Source organism: Erinaceus europaeus, chromosome 8, assembly GCF_950295315.1.
Source record: "Erinaceus europaeus chromosome 8, mEriEur2.1, whole genome shotgun sequence".
Lineage (NCBI taxonomy): Eukaryota > Metazoa > Chordata > Mammalia > Eulipotyphla > Erinaceidae > Erinaceus > Erinaceus europaeus.
This window is the reverse complement of record NC_080169.1, coordinates 38,632,671-38,649,820: the sequence shown is the minus strand read 5'-3', so window position 1 is coordinate 38,649,820 and position 17,150 is coordinate 38,632,671. Positions and strand designations below refer to the sequence as shown.

At 36.3% G+C, this 17,150-nt stretch overlaps 1 protein-coding gene across 8 annotated transcripts in view; it reads right to left on the bottom strand.

The window, feature by feature from the left end:
• The window catches only part of DGKB (diacylglycerol kinase beta), a 918,246-nt gene that overhangs the window by 673,877 nt on the left and 227,219 nt on the right, over window positions 1-17,150 (bottom strand). For all 8 annotated transcript variants that reach the window (XM_060196157.1, XM_060196160.1, XM_060196152.1 and 5 more), the window contains one exon: window positions 3,837-3,886. In XM_060196157.1, coding sequence (XP_060052140.1) covers window positions 3,837-3,886 — 50 coding nt within the window. The remainder of the gene's footprint in view (window positions 1-3,836; window positions 3,887-17,150) is intronic.

Genomic DNA, 17,150 nt, shown 5'->3' with positions numbered 1-17,150 from the left:
CATACAATTCAATTCCCACCACCAAAGGTCCATATCTCTTCCCCTCCATTAGAAGTTTCCCTAGTCTTTATCCCTCTGGGAGTATGGACCAAAAATCTTTATAGGGAACTCTAGGTGGAAGGTCTGGCTTCTGTAATTGCTTCTCTGCTGGACATGGGTGTCCAGTAGATTTTTAAGGAAGAGTATCTTGCTTTAGAAAGGAGCACCTGGTAAAAGAAAGAATATGCATATTTATAGAAGGTGTGATTTTTAAAAAATATTTATTTTATTTATTTATTCCCTTTTGTTGCCCGTTGTTTTATTGTTGTAATTATTGTTGTTGTCATTGTTGTTGGATAGGACAGAGAGAAATGGAGAGAGGAGGGGGAAGACAGAGAGGGGGAGAGAAAGACAGACACCTGCAGACCTACTTCACCGCTTGTGAAGCAACTCCCCTGCAGGTGGGGAGCCAGGTCTCTTACTGGGATCCTTGTGCTTTGGGCCACCTGTGCTTAACCTGCTGTGCTACAGCCTGGTTCCCTGTAAGATGTGATTTTTAAGTCACTGAGTATCCTAACTAATTCACTTAGTATCCCAACCCTTGAAACAGATGCATAGGGGTGGAATAAGAAAACAGATGAATAAGGGTGGAAGGAAATCTTTGAGGATACTGAGGGAGTGGGTTTATTTTTATTCTGACATCCTGAGAATGTATATGGACCATGCTAGGCATTTCTTGGCATAATTTGTTCTTCTAGTGGGATGCACAGGGTCAAGATTTAGAGTTTAAGGACACATATAGTTTCTTCATAATAATGTAGAAGTTTAGTTTGAATTTTCATATTGTTCTTCTCCAGTTGTAGCTCTTTATAAATGCTAGTTCATACATGTGACTTGGCTACATTAGTTAAAACATGCTTCAAACCTATTTATGTAATGGTTTAATTTCCTTCTACCCCCCAAAAACAGTAATGTACTTTCACTGTAGTCAACAACAAAATTAAAAGTGGTGTTTTTTAGTATCATTTACAATTTAACGTATATAAAAACATAAGATTTTAAAGGAAACAAATAAAAGATTCTAGTAAAATCTGATCTAATATATGTAGCTAATATTTGACATTCTTAGATTAACATTATTAGACAAAATATATTTGTCTCATCTGGCATAAACATCTGTTTCCCTGTTGGTTTTATATGTAAAGTTCTATATCATTGAATTTCCAAGATAAATATCATGACAAAGTACAATTTCAACCTAATAGTAAAGAAAGATATTGAAAGAGGTGTAAATAATAGTGTGGACTAGAATTATAGAAATTAAACCCAATCTATTTCTATTACTATTACTACTACTCCTCCACCTTCTCTTCCTCTTCTTTCTTTTACTCATTCCCTCCTCCTCCTCCTTCTGCTTCCTCTTCCTTTTTTACTTTCCTTTTCACTTTCCTCTTCTTTTAAATTTTGCATCTCTGTACTTCACTCAAGACTGGCTTTTTCATATAGAAAGAGTGAAGCAAAGAGATTGGGAGTAGGTGAGAAACCAAAGGACTGAAACTTTCTTCAATGTGGTGGAAACCAAGCTTGGACCTTAATCAAGAATGAGAGCAGTACACTATTCAAGTGAATTATTTTGCTGGTCCAAATCAAAACCTTTAACTTAAAATAATATTTTAATCACTAGAAAATGTATTTTCAATTCATTTTTAATACTGTGAATACAGTTATAAATATTGCTAGTAATATACTGTATGTTAACATAAAGAAATACCCAGAGACCAAAACAGAAATGTTTGACTAAATTTTCAAGTTGTCTGTCAATCTATAGTTAAAAGAAAATAAATAGTATTTTAATATGACTAAAAGAAGTATTCATAAGACAAATATGCATTAAAACAAAATCTACAGGTCCAGGAGGTGGAGCACTTGGTTGAGTGCACAGATTAAAGTGAAGAAGGACATAGGGTTCAAGTCCCTAGTCCCCATCTGCAGAAGGAAAATTTACAAGTTGTGAAGCAAGGCCGTAGATGTCTCTCTGTCTTTCTCATTCTCTATTCCCCCCTCCTATCTCAATTTATCTCTATTTCTATCCAATAATAAATAAATAAGTAAATAAATAAATATATCTTTAAAAAACAATTTGAGTTAGTGAAGACAGAAGTGCTACAACCACATTGCAGTATCTTGAAGGAATGTAAACTCCTACTTATGAAATATCTCCAGAAAATTAAACATTTATTATGTAGCCTAATATTACTAAATGTAAAACTAAAACTACTAGGCAATTACAAATAGCAGCATTTGAAAATTAAAGAGACTTAAAAATGAGGAATCCCACTTATTATTGCTGCAATAATTCTGATTGGTGGTCACTTCTTTTTTTTAAAATTTTTATTATCTTCATTTATTTATTGGATAGAGACAGCCAGAAATTGAGAGGAGGAAGTGGTCACTTCCTAAATTAAGAATTATTTATTTTTATCCCTCCGGAAAAGCTAATGCAGCATTATCCTACTCAGAGTTACATAATTATGTTTTCAACTTCATGGATTTGCTTATAAAAAGCTATTTGACTGGGATTCTGGCGGTAGCATAATGGGTTAAGTGCATGTGGTGCAAAGCACAAGGACACGTGCAAGGATCCCTGTTCGAGCCCCCAGCTCCCCACCTGCGGGGGAGTCACTTCACATGTGGTGAAGCAGGTCTGTTGGTGTCTATCTTTCTCTCCCCCTCTGCCTTCCCCTCCTCTCTCCATTTCTCTCTGTACTATTCAACAACAAATGACATGAACAACAACAATAATAGCCACAACAAGGCTATAATAACAAGGGCAACAAAAGGGGGGAAAAATGGCTTCCAGGAGTAGTGGACTTATGGTGCAGGCACTGAGCCCCAGCAATAACCCTGGAGGCAAAAAAAAAATCTATTTGATTTCTGTCACAGAAATCACATTAGGATATAAGATAAATCACATTAGAAATCACATTAGGAGATAAGTCCACTCATTATAAGAAATAATGTTTTTATTGAATATTAAATACATGATGTTTATTTATCAATACATGTGTACTTCAAACTTGGCATAACCTGAAATTTATTATTTTGTTAATGTTAATATACTTCCTTTATAGAGAAATAAATAGTATATTGTGTAAGTTATATTATTAAAAAAATATGAAATACATTGCTGGATAAAACCCAAAATAGATTTTCAAATGAGTTACTTATATACAAAAGAAATGAGTCCAACTATTCCTTTAAAAACTATCAATGATGTGTAAATATTACAAACAAAAAATCAACTGAATAACTGAAACTGTTAGTTTCAGTTAAATTATATAAATTATATTATCTTCTACTGCTTCTATGATGAAAACTACATACTGTGCAGGGTGCAGATTAAATTGACTGGGAAATTTTCCAAATTTTCAAATTTGAATATATACTACTGGGTACAAATTCAACAGTATATCTCAAGGAAAAAAATTAAAGTGGGGAAATGATACTTAAATTGATGTGATAATTATTTAATTGTACGGCATTCACAGTACTTAGTTCTTATTCTTACTGGTGTAACTCTTTTCTTCCCTTAGTTCAATGACTTCAATGTTCTTTTATGATTTATTCAGATAAGATTGATGCTTTCCTTTTTGTCATATGAGTTCAGTGCATAAAAGGTCTTTTTCTAGCATATTTCTAAGATCACTTTCTTTCAACAAAGATAATGAAAATGCTGCATTGGTGCATGGAAATTACATTAAATGTTCCTTTTTTGGTAATAACTATACATTCATTCTTTTTTTTTTCAGAACCAACTACTTTGAATTTTTCGCAGAAAATTTGAAGAAAAAAATTACCGAGCTGTCCAGGAATCCATTCCCATCTGTATCATAAAGACGAAACATAACTAGAAATAAAAGATGTATAAAAAGTAAGATTACAGACAAATAAGATCAATATTAGTATAAATAATACTTTTTAAAATTTAGCTTTTATTGAAAACAAATATTAAATACCTTCCATTTTCCGTTGATTTGCTGGGTCATTCCACAATTAAATTGAAAATACATGAATAATTTAATAAAATAAGGATTATAGCATATAAATTATGGAATTTCATTACATTCTAGGGAATACTAAATGGTATTACTGATTTTTTTCCATTTCTTTTTTTATATTTATTTTATTCATTTATTCCCTTTTGTTGCCCTTGTTGTTTTATTGTTGTAGTTATTATTGTTGTTGTCATTGTTGGATAGGACAGAGAGAAATGGAGAGAGGAGGGGGAAACAGATAGGAGGAGAGAAAGATAGACACCTGCAGACCTGCTTCACCGCCTGTGAAGCGACTCCCCTGCAGGTGGGGAGCCGGGGTTCGAACCGGATCCTTATGCCGGTCCTTGTGCTTTGCACCACCTGCGCTTGGTATTACTGATTTTTTTTCAAGTTCTTTATCAGTAAATGATTATAAGTTTGAAAAGAACAGAATGAGAATTTAGACACTCAGAGTCTGGATATTAAAGGTGGTGTTTAAGAAGAAACAACTTGGGGGCCGGGTGGTAGTGAACAGGGTTAAGCATACATGGCACCTAGCACAAGGTATAAGGATCCCAGTTCAAGCCTCTAGCTCCCCACCTGAAGGGAGGTTGCTTCACAAGAAATGACGCAGGTCTGTAGGTGTTCATCTTTCTCCCCACCCCTGGGTCTTCTCTCTTACTCTCTCAATTTCTCTTTGAGAACAAGGACAACAAGGGCAACAACAACACTGAAAATAGGAAAAATGGCCTCCAGGAACAATGGATTCATAGTGCAGGCACAGAGCCACAGAAATAACCCTGGAGGGAAGAATAAGGAGAAAAAGGAGGGAAAAAAGGTGGTGGTGGAGGAGGAGAAAACAACGAAGAAGAAACACCTGATTTAGAGTTCTAGAAATCAGTTTGAAATTTGCCATCTGCTATTACATGAATTTAGTCAAACACTACTTCTTTTTGTGTAAGTATTATAGCTATTCATCATAAGATAAATTTACTATGAATATGATGTGAAGAAATGTGGGCACATTGGCTCAAATCATTTCCCAATAGGTAGGAGAAGGAATTTGAATATAGACTTGTCACACTCCAAAACCACTATATTGAAGAAGCAATAAAAAATAGTGTTTACAGGAGATCACCTGGGACTGGAACAACTTCAGGAACCCACCAAATCACTGGTAAATGCAAACATGTGTGGCTCATGGACAAAAGGAGCCTAAGGAGAGATTGACAGCCTGGTAACAGTCCAGCAGTTTGCTAGCTGAGGCACCAGTTCCAGACTGGTTTTACCAACAAAAGGACTGCTGAAGGGAGGAGAGGACTCCCCTAAGACTCAACAAATACAACAGTGAGTCTCCATTGACACTGCCCTCAGAGGCTGAAGCAGCAGTCGGGAGGCCCTGTGCTGACATCTGGGAACAGAAAACTGACCAGGAAACTCAGGATAAGATCTAAGCCTAGATGGCCTAGCAGTGAGGCTGTAGAGTGGGAGCCTTTCTACATTGTTCTCCTGATGACAAAATGGTGAATAACCACCTACATACCTACAGACTATAAAGGGTTATTGTTTAGAAACCTACATGGCCCAGCAGTGCTGCTTGGCTTGGCAGAGAAGCTGAATTGAGCCCACAGTTTTGGATGCTGGGGGTGTAGGAGACTCTCTGTGCTATGTCTCCCCCACCCTTCTCTGTCTCTTAGTCAGGAGTGAGTGATTAAGCTAAGAAGTCTACTTATAGTTTAAAAGCTCTAGAATCCCATAACCTACAGAGAAGAAAAAGAACAAAATAAGCTTGAAAAGCCAATGTGTTCCAACTCAGGATTGAAATAATATTGAAACAACTATTAATTTCCACAATTGTGAACTCTTAAGTATCTTATTTAGTCACAAGTCAATCCAGGCAAGAATGATCAGCAGAAATTTGAAAAGTACTGAGAAAGAGACTTCATAACATATTACTTAGAATGGTTAAACCAACAAGAAGAAACATTGGAGAAAGGAACCAGTACAAGAGTTCAACTAAAAGCCCCCCAAAGGTTTAACCACAAAATAGTGAGGTCTACATCAAAACACTAGTTACGGAAATAGTCACAGGAATGATTGAAGAGTTTGAAAGAATTATCAGAAATGTAGAAACAACAACTGAGACTCTGGAAGAAAACACTAATTATCTCAAGGTTATTAGAGATCTGAAAGCTGAAATAGCTGACATAAAAAAACAACTAGATGAACAAGCTAAAACAGTATCAGAATAGGGTAACAAAATAGATGAACTCAAGAAAACAGCAGAGGGAAGAGAAATTAGAATAAATGAGGCTGAAGACCGAATTAGTAAGATCAAGGAAGAATTAGAGACATCTAAAAAAGAAATAAGTGATCTCAAAAAGAGATTAAGAGATACTGAAAACAACAACAGAGATCTATGGGAAGACTTCAAAAGAAATAATATATACATTATTGGCTTACTAGAGGAAGAAAGAGAAAGAGTGAGGAAGAAAACATACTTCAGGCCATAATAGCTAAGAACTTCTCTAGTATATGCAATATAAATGCCAGAAAAGGTGGGAGTCAGGCAGTAGAGCAGCAGGGTAAGCACAGGTGATACAAAGTGCAAGGACTGGTGTATGGATCCTCTTTCGAGCCCAAGCTTTCCAACTGAAGGGGAGTCTCTTCACAGGCGGTGAAGCAGGTCTTCAGGTGTCTATCTTTATCTCCCCCTCTCTTTCTTCCCCTCCTCCCTCCATTTCTCTTTGTCCTACCTAACAATGACAACATCAATAACAATAATAATAACTGTAGCAATAAAACAACCAGGGCAACAAAAGGAAATAAATAAATATTTTTTAAAAAGACATGAAGGTTCAAGAAGCCCAGAGGGTCCCAAACAAAATTAGCCCAGACTTAAAGACACCAAGACACATCATATTTATAATGGAAAGGAATAAAAATAAAGAAAGGTTCTTGAAGGCTGCAAGAGAAAAACAAAGTATCACCTACAGAGGAAAACCCATAAGATTAGCAGCAGACTTCTCCACACAAACACTACAGGCCAGAAGAGAATGGCAGGATATCTACCAAGTGCTCAATGAGAAAGGCTTTCAACCAAGACTACTTTATCCTGCTAAACTGTCATTCAGACTAGATGAAGGCATAAAAAAAAATCTCAGACAAGCAATAGTTGAAAGAATCAACTATCACCAAGCCTGCCCTGAAAGAAGTTCTGACAGGTCTCCTATAAACAGTCAGTCCACCATAATATATCAGAACACTCTAAAAACCTACAAGAATGGTGTTAAAATACCTTTAATCTATTATATCATTAAATGTCACTGACCTGAAATCACCTATTTAAAGGCACAGATTAGGAAGATGGATCATAAAACACAACTCAACAATATTCTCTCCACAGGAAACTCACTTAACTTATAAAGACAAACACAGACTCAGAGTGAAAGATGAAAAATTCTTATACAAACCAATGGCCCACAAAAAAGGGCAGGAACAGCTATTCTCATATCTGACACAATAGACATTAAAGTAAATATAATTTTAAAAGATTTAGATGGACATTACTTAATGCTCAGAGGATCAGTCAATCCAGAAGACTTAACAATTATTAACATCTATGCACTCAATGAGAAGCCATCTAAATATATCAAACATCTATTGAAAGAGTTACAGCAATATATTAACAGCAACACAGTAATAGTAGGGCACTTCAACACTCCACTCTCTCAACTTGACAGATTATCCAGAGAGGAAATCAATAAAGACATGAGGGAGCTAAATGAGGAGATAGATAAACTAGAACTATTGGAAATTTTCAGAAGCATTCACCACAAGAAACTGGAATACACATTTTACCCAAGTCCACATAGGAAATTCTCAAGGATAGACCATATTAAGCCACAAAGACAGCATCAGCAAAGTCAAGAGCACTGAAATATTCTCAAGTATCTTCTCAGACTGCAGTGGAATTAAACTAACACTTAACAATCAACAAAAGATTAGTAACAGTCCCAAATTTCAGACATTCAACAATACACTACTTAACAACTACTGGGTCAAAGAGGAAATAAAGAAAGAAATCCAAATGTTTCAAGAGTTCAATGAAAATGAAGACACAAGCTATCAAAATATTTGGAACATAGCTAAGGCAGTACTGAGAGGGAAGTTCATAGCCATAGAAGCACACACTAGGAAACAAGAAAAAGCAAAAATAAACAACTGACTGCACACCTTATAGACCTAAAAGAAGAAGAACAAAGGAATCCTAAAGCAACCAGAAGGATAGAAATAACTGAAGTTATGGCAGAAATAAATGACATTGAAAATAAGAAAAACATACAAAAGATCAACAAAAGTAAATCTTGGTTCTTCGAAAGAGTGAACAAAATTGACAAAATTTTAGCCAGACTCACAAAACAAAAAAGGGAGAAGACCCAAATAAATTAGATTGTAAAGGAAAGAGGAGACATAACAACACATACCACAGAAATTCAACATATCCTGCGAGGCTTCTATGAACAACTCTGTGCTATGAAGCTAGAGAACCTGAAAGAAATGGATGAGTTCCTACATACCTACGAACTTCCAAAATTAAATTAATAGTAAATAGATAATATGAGCAGGCCCATCACAGCTAATGAAACAGTTATCAAAAACCTCCCAAGAATAAAAGTCCTGGACCAGATGGTTTTACAAATGAATGCTATAAAACTTTCAAGGGGGAGTCGGGCAGTAGTGCAACGGGTTAAGCACAGGTGGAGCAAAGTGCAAGGACCAGCTTAAGCACCCCAGTTTGAGTCCCTGGCTCCCCACCTGCAGGGGAGTCACTTTGGAAGAGGTGAAGCAGGTCTGCAGGTATCTATCCTTCTCTTCCCCTCTCTGTCTCCCCACCTTCATTTCTCTCTGTCCCGTCCAACAATAATAGCTACAGCAATAATAACTACAACAAGGGCAACAAAAGGGAATAAATAAATAAATATTAAAAAAAAACTTTCAAGGAAGAGTTAATGCCTCAACTTTTAAATGTCTTCCAGAAGACTGAAGACACAGGAATACTCCCTTCCAGTTTCTAAGAAGCCAACATCACTTTGATACCAAAAGCAGACAGGGACAAAACCAAAAAAGAAAACTACAGACTAATATGTCTGATGAACACAGATGCTAGAATATTGAACAATATTATATCCAACTGGATACTTCAGTATATTAAAAAGATTGTTCATTGATACTTGATCCAGTATGGATCAAGAAGCAGTATGGATCCAGTATGGATTGGCAAGCCAACAACCATGTTCAGTGGGGAAGCAATTACAGAAGCCAGACCTTCCATCTTCTGCATACCACAATGACCTTGTGTCCATATTCCCAGAGGGATAAAGAATAGGAAAGCTGTCAGGGGAGGGGATGGGATATGGAGATCTGGTGGTAGCATTTTACCCCTCTTATCCTATGGTTTTTGTTAATGTCTCCTTTTTTCAATTAATTAAATTTTTTTTTAAAGATTGTTCATCATGACCAAGTTGGGTTTATCCCAGGGATGCAAGGTTTATTTAATATACATAAATCAATCAACCTGATCCACCACATCAATAAAAGCAAAACCAAAACCCACATGGTCATATCAATAGATGCAGAGAAAGCCTTTCACAAAATCCAATATCCCTTTATGATCAAAACACTACAAAATATGGGAATAGATGGAAAATTCCTCAAGGTAGTGGAGTCTTTATATAGCGAATCTACAGCCAATATCATATTTAATGGTGAAAAACTTGAAACATTTCCCCTCAGATCAGGTACTAGACAGAGCTGCCCACTATCACTTACTATTCAACATAGTGTTGGAATTTCTTGCCATAGCAATCAGGAAGAAGCAAGGAATTAAAGGGATACAAATTGGAAGAGAAGAAGTCATACTCTCCCTATTTACAGATGACATGATAGTATACATAGAAAAACCTAAAGAAGTCTGCAAGAATCTTTTGGAAATCATCAGGCAATACAGTATGGTTTCAGGCTACAAAATTAACATTGAAAAGTCAGTGGCATTCCTCTATGCAAACACTAAGTTAGAAGAAGATAAAATCCAGAAATCAGTTCCTTTTACTATAGCAACAAAAACAAACCTGAGGAAAGAAGTGAAAGACTTGTATACTGAAAATTATGAGTTACTACTCAAGGAAATTGAAAAAGACACAAAGAAGTGGAAAGATATTCCATGTTCATGGGATGGAAGAATTAGTATCATTAAAATGGATATACTACCCAGAGTCATATACAAATTTAGTGCCATCCCCATAAAGACCTCAATACCATTTTTTAGGAGAATAGAACAAATGTCTGGAACAATAAAAGGCCTAGAATTGTGAAAATAATCTTGAGAAGAAAGAACAGAACTGAAGGCATCACACTCCCATATGTCAAATTATATTATAGGGCCACTGTCATCAAAACTACTTGGTACTGGAACATGAATAGACACACTTACCAGTGGAATAGAATTAAGAGCCCACAAGTAAGCCCTCACACCTATGTATATCTAATCTTTGACAAAGGTGCTAGTCTATTAAATGAGGAAATATGAGTCTCTTCAACAATTGGTGTTGGAAAAAAATGGATTGAAACATGCAGAAGAATGAAACTGAACCACTGTATTTCACCAAATACAAACGTAAGTTCCAAGTAAATCAAGGTCTTGGGTGTTAGGCCAGAAACTATCAGAGGAGAACATTGGCAGGACTCTTTTCTGCATAAAATTTAAAGACATCTTCAATAAAATGAATCCAGTTACAAAGAAGACTAAGGCAAGCATAAACCTATGGGACTACATCAATTGAAAGGCTTCTGCACAGCAAATAAACCACTACCCAAACCAAAAGACCCCTCACAGAATGGGAGATCTTCACATGCCATACATCAGACAAAAGTTAAATAACAAATATATAAAGAACTTGACAAACTCAAGAACAAGGCAACAAATGACTACATCCAAAAATGGGGAGAGGGCATGGACAGAATATTCACCACAGAAAAGAACCAAAATGCTGAGAAACACATAAAAAAATTCTCCAAGTCTTTGTCCGAGAAATTCAAGTAAAGACAACAATGAGATCACTTCACTCCTATCAGAATGTCATCCATCAGAAAAGGTAGCAGCAACAAATGCTGGAGAAATTGTGGGGTCGAAGAAAACCTCCTGCACTGCTGGTGGGAAATGGAAATTGGTCCAACCTTTGTGGAGAACAGTCTGTAAAACTCTCAGAAGGCTATAAATGGACCTACTCCATGACCTTGCAATTCCTCTCCTGGGGATATATCCTAAGGAACTCAACACACCCATCCAAAAAGATTTATGTACACCTATGTATAGCAGCACAATTTGTAATAGCCAAAACCTGGAAGCAACCCAAGTGTCCAACAACAGATGAGTGGCTGAGAAAGTTGTGGTATATAAACACAATGGAATACTACTTCACTACTAAAAATGGTGACTTCACTGTTTTCAGCCCATCTTGGATGGAGCTTGAAGAAATAATATCAAGGAAATAAGTCAGAAACAGAAGCATGACTATGGGATGATCTCACTCTCATGCAAAAGTTGAAAAACAAGATCAGAAGAGAAAACACAAGTAGAACCTGAATGGAGTTGGTGTATTGCACCAAAGTAAATGACTGGAGTGGGGAGGAGGGGAGAGTATAGGTCCAAAAAGGATGACAGTGGAATTAGTGGGGGTTATATTGTTATGTGGAAAACTGAGAAATGTTATGCATGTATAAACTATTGTATTTACTTTTGAATGTAAAGCATTAATTTCCCAATAAAGAAATTAAAAGAAAAAGAAATGTGCACATACTAATAGAAGAAGCAATAGTTCACTATAGAAATATAAGACTCAAGCAGGGATAGATAACATAATGGTTATGTAAAGTCCCAGGTTTAATCCCCCTCACAACTATAAACCAGAGCTAAGCAGTGCTCTGGTAATAAATAAATAAATAAATAAATATATATATATATATATAAAACTCCATTATGTCTAAACTCTTGACAGTACAGGAAAGGGAAAAAAAAGTAGTTCAATAAAAAGGAAAGTTTCCCTGATAGGGAACAAAAAGACATGGGATGAATCATTATCATGGTTTTAATAGTGTAGTTTCACTGTTTTTGTTTTTAACTACTTTGTTGTTAAGTATTGGGAAAAGGAGAGTGTTAACTTGTGGGAATCCATTCAGAATAGAGCAGGGGGCTGAATGAGAAGTAGCTTCTGGTCTGAGTTCCGACAACAACAGCTGCTGGAAACGGTAGAATTTTTTACCTTCAGCAGGACAGTGAATTTGGGGTCCTAGCTGTGACACCAAGGGGGCGAATATAGCCCAGTTTGGGTTATAATATAGAGGAAAAAAGAAAGGAAGACTTTTTTTAATTATTCCCAAAGCACACCCTTTCCCCTCCCCCCCATAACCAGACCCTGGGTGCCAGAAAGCTGCTCCTAGCAGGCTTCCCTGCTGAGCTTCTTTCTTTATCAAGATTCCTAGCTTAACAGAGGTTCCATTCCAAGTCTATTCCTTTCTGAAACCCTCCAGCCTCTTTCTTTCTAAATGGTCATTTGGATCTACAAAAGGGTAAGACTGCCCTGAGGTTTTTTTTTTTTTTTAGGTTTTTGGTTTTTGGTTTTTGTTTGTTCGTATTACTTTCTTAACAATCATCTGCCTCTGCTCAGGTGGCTTGAGGCAATCTGGGACAGGGTTTTTTACCCTGCTCTATTTTATTATTAATATTGTATAAAGGTGTATCTCTTTCCCCCCCTCCTTTAGGTTGACCAGAATGAACTCTTAGTGTATTTTCCATTCCAAGGGTCTAGGCGTCTTATCCACTGCAAGAGGAACTTGTTTCACTACTCCTACCAACTCTCCCCTTCTCCCTCTTCCTAGCTAATTAAAAAATAAAATAAAAATTAATTAATTAATTAAAAAACGTTCCTTACACTGCTCCTTTATTACAGTTCTTATTCTTATCTTTTTTTTTTCTTTTTCTCTCTTGTTTTTCTTCCTTTTTTTTTTTCCTTTCTTGTCTTTCTTCTTTCCTCCTAGTTCGGCTTTCTGAATTCACTGATACTCGTTTGTGAATTATTTTTGGGGAGAAATCTGACTTATAGTGGATTCTCTATGTGTGTATTTCTGCTCTACTTCCCTTTCTCCTCTTGCTAAACCTAGACTATACAGTGGATAGTAGATTTGCATAATCATCTATTCTTGCTATCCCTTCTTTCCTTTCTCTTTATTCTTCACTTGGACTTGGTTGCCATTTTTTCACAAACTAGAGACATTATTTGGTTAACTGGTAGTGATTAAACTGCATCAATGCTTCCTTCAGTTACTATTGTAATTTCTGAAGTTGGTGATTGCATTTGTCATAAAGGTATTTAGTACAGTGTTGCTTGTACTCAAAACACAACAACTGAGGAACAACAGAACATAAAAATAAGAAACACAGTAATAAAAAAATGGGTAGATCAGGAGCAAATAAAACTGCTACTACAATGAATGAAGACAAGAGCCCAGAAGAAACTACAAACCAGCCAGAAATAACCATAGGTAAGAAAAGTATGCAAGCAATAATAAACTTATTAATCACAGAAATGAAAACAACATTGGAGGAAATAGCAGTTTTAGGGAAATAACAGTTGAGACCCCCATGGAAAAAACTGATTATCTAGAGGCAATTAGAGAACTGAAAGTTGAAATAGCTGAACTGAAGAAAGAAGCTGAGGGAAGGGAAAACAGACCAACAGAAGCAGAAAACAAAATTAGTCAGACAGAGTACAAGTTAGAGAAAACTAAAAAAGTTGTGAAAGAGCTCAAAAAGAGATTGAGAGACACTGAAAAAAACAACAGAGACATATGGGATGATCTCAGAAGAAGTAACATTTGTATAATTGGCCTGCCAGAGGAAGAAAGAGAGGAGGAGAAGGAAACATTCTAGAGGAAATTATAGAAGAAAACTTCCAGGACCTAAATATCAGAAAGGACATCAAGATTCAAGAGGCCCTGAGAGTTCCAAACAGAATCAACCCAGACTTGATGACACCAAGACACATCATAGTCACAATGAGAAGAGGTAAGGCTAAAGAAAGGATCCTAAAGGCTGCAAGAGAGAAACAAAAAGTCACATACAGGGGAAAACCCATAAGACTATCAACAGACTTCTCCACTGAAACTCTAAAAGCCAGAAGAGAATGGCAAGATATCTATCGAGCCCTGAATGAAAAAGGGTTTCAACCAAGGATAATATATCCTGCTAGACTTTCATTCAAACTAGATGGAGGGATCAAAACCTTCTTAGACAAACAACAGTTAAAGGAAGCAACCCTCAACAAACTGACCCTAAAAGAGGTTCTAAAACACCGCTTATAAACAAGAACTTCACTATAATACTTGCCATATATCAGAGCAAATAAAAATTGATTGAATAATGGCACTACAATACATTAACTCCATAATATCAATAAAGGTCAATGGCTTAAACTCACCCATCAAAAGGCAGAGTGGGAGGATAGATCAGAAAACATAATCCAACCATATGCTGCTTGCAATAATCCCATCTGACACAAGAAAACACAGACTTAAAGTGAAAGGATGGAAATTATCATACAGGCTAATGGACCACAAAGAAAAGCTGGAACAGCCATTCTCATCTCAGACACAATAGATTTTAAATTAAATAAAGTAATAAAAGATAGACAAGGACATTAAATAATGGTTAGAGGATCAATCAGCCCAGAAGACTTAACAATCATTAACATCTATGCACCCAATGAGGGATCATCTAAATACATCAAGCACCTACTGAATTTCAAAAATACATCAATATTAATACAATAATAGTGGGAGATTTTAACACCCCAATCTCACACTTAAACAGATCAACAAAGCAGAGAATCAACAAAGAAACAAGAGAATTAAATGAAGAGATGGTCATAATAGACCTCCTGGACATCTTCAGAGCTCTTCACCCCAAAAAACTGGAATACACATTCTTTTCAAATCTACATAACACATACTCAAGGATAGACCACATGTTAGGCCACAAAGACAGCATCAATAAATTCAAGAGCATTGAAATCATCCCAAGTATCTTCTCAGACCACAGTGGAGTAAAACTAACATTTAACAACAAACAGAAAATTATTAAAAGACACAGAATTTTGAAATTAAACAACATACTCCTTAACAACCACTGGGTCCGAGAGTCACTCAAGCAAGAAATTCAAATGTTCCTGGAAACAAATGAAAATGATGACACAAGCTATCAAAATATTTGGGACACAGCTAAAGCAGTGTTGAGAGGGAAACTCATAGCCATACAATCACATATTAAACACCAAGAAGAAGCTCAAATGAACGACCTTACTGCACACCTCAAGGACTTAGAGGAAGAAGAACAAAGGAACCCTAAAGCAACCAGAAGGACATAAATAAATAAAATTAGAGCAGAAATAAACAAAATAAAAAATTAGGGAACCATACAGAAAATCATTGAAGTCAAATGTTGGTTCTTTAAAAGAATAAACAAAATTGACAAAGTCCTAGCCAGACTCACTAAACAAAAAAGAGAGAAGACTCAAATTCATAGAATTGTAAACTATAGAGGAGATATCACAACAGACACCACAGAAATCCAGAAAATCATGTGAAACTTCTATGAAGAACTATACGCCGCCAAGCTAGAAATTCTGGAAAAGGAAGAATTCCTAGAAGAATATGCCCTTCCAAAACTGAACCAAGAAGAACTACAAAACCTAAATGCACCAATCACAGACAAAGAAATTGAAACCGTTATTAAGAATCTCCCCAACAACAAAAGTCCTGGACCAGATGGCTTCAAAATGAATTCTACGAAACCTTCAGGAAATATACTCCTAAAGCTTTTCCATAAGATCGAAGAAACAGGAACACTCATTTCCACCTTTTATGAAGCCAACATCACCCTGATACCAAAAGCATATAGGGACACAACAAAAAAGAAAACCTACAGACCAATATCTCTAATGAACATAGATGCCAAAATATTAAACAAGATCTTGGCCAACCGGATACAGCAACACATCAAAAAGATTGTTCAACATGACCAAGTGGGATTTATCCCAGGAATACAAGATTGGTTCAACATCCATAAGTCAATCAATGTCATTCACCATATCAATAAAAGCAAAGCCAAAAACCACATGATTATCTCAATAAATGAAGAGAAAGACTTTGACAAAATCCAACACTCATTCATGCTCAAAACACAAAAAAATGGGAAGAGATGGGAAATTCAAGTTATTGGAATCCATATATAGCAAACCTACAGCTAACATCATACTCAATGGACAGAAGCTGAAAGCATTCCCCCTCAGATCGGGGACTAGACAGGTCTGTCCACTGTCACCATTACTCTTCAACATAGCATTGGAAGTTCTTGCCATAGCAATCAGACAAGAGAAAGGAATATAAATTGGAAGGGAAGAAGTCAAGCTCTCACTATTTGGTGATGATATGACAGTATACTTAGAAACACCTAAAGAATCCAGCAGAAAACTACTGGAAGTTATTAGGCAATATAGCAAGGTGTAAGGCTACAAAATCAATGTACAAAAATCAGTGACAATTCTTCATGCAAACACTAAATCTGAAGAAGACATCAAAAAATCACTCCCATTCACTGTTGCAACAAAATCAATAAAATACCTAGGAATAAAGCTGATCAAAGAAGTGAAAGACTTATATACTGAAAACTACGAGTTGCTATTCAAGGAAATAGAAACTGATACCAAGAAATGGAAAGATATCCCATGATCATGGATTGGAAGAATAAATATCATCAAAATGAATATTCTCAGGAGTCGGGCTGTAGCGCAGCGGGTTAAGCGCAGGTGGCACAAAGCACAAGGACCGGCATAAGGATCCCGGTTCGAACCCCGGCTCCCCACCTGCAGGGGAGTCGCTTCATAGGCGGTTAAGCAGGTCTGCAGGTGTCTATCTTTCTCTCCTCCTCTCTGTCTTCCCCTCCTCTCTCCATTTCTCTCTGTCCTATCCAACAATGACAACAACAATAATAACTACAACAATAAAACAACAAGGGCAACAAAA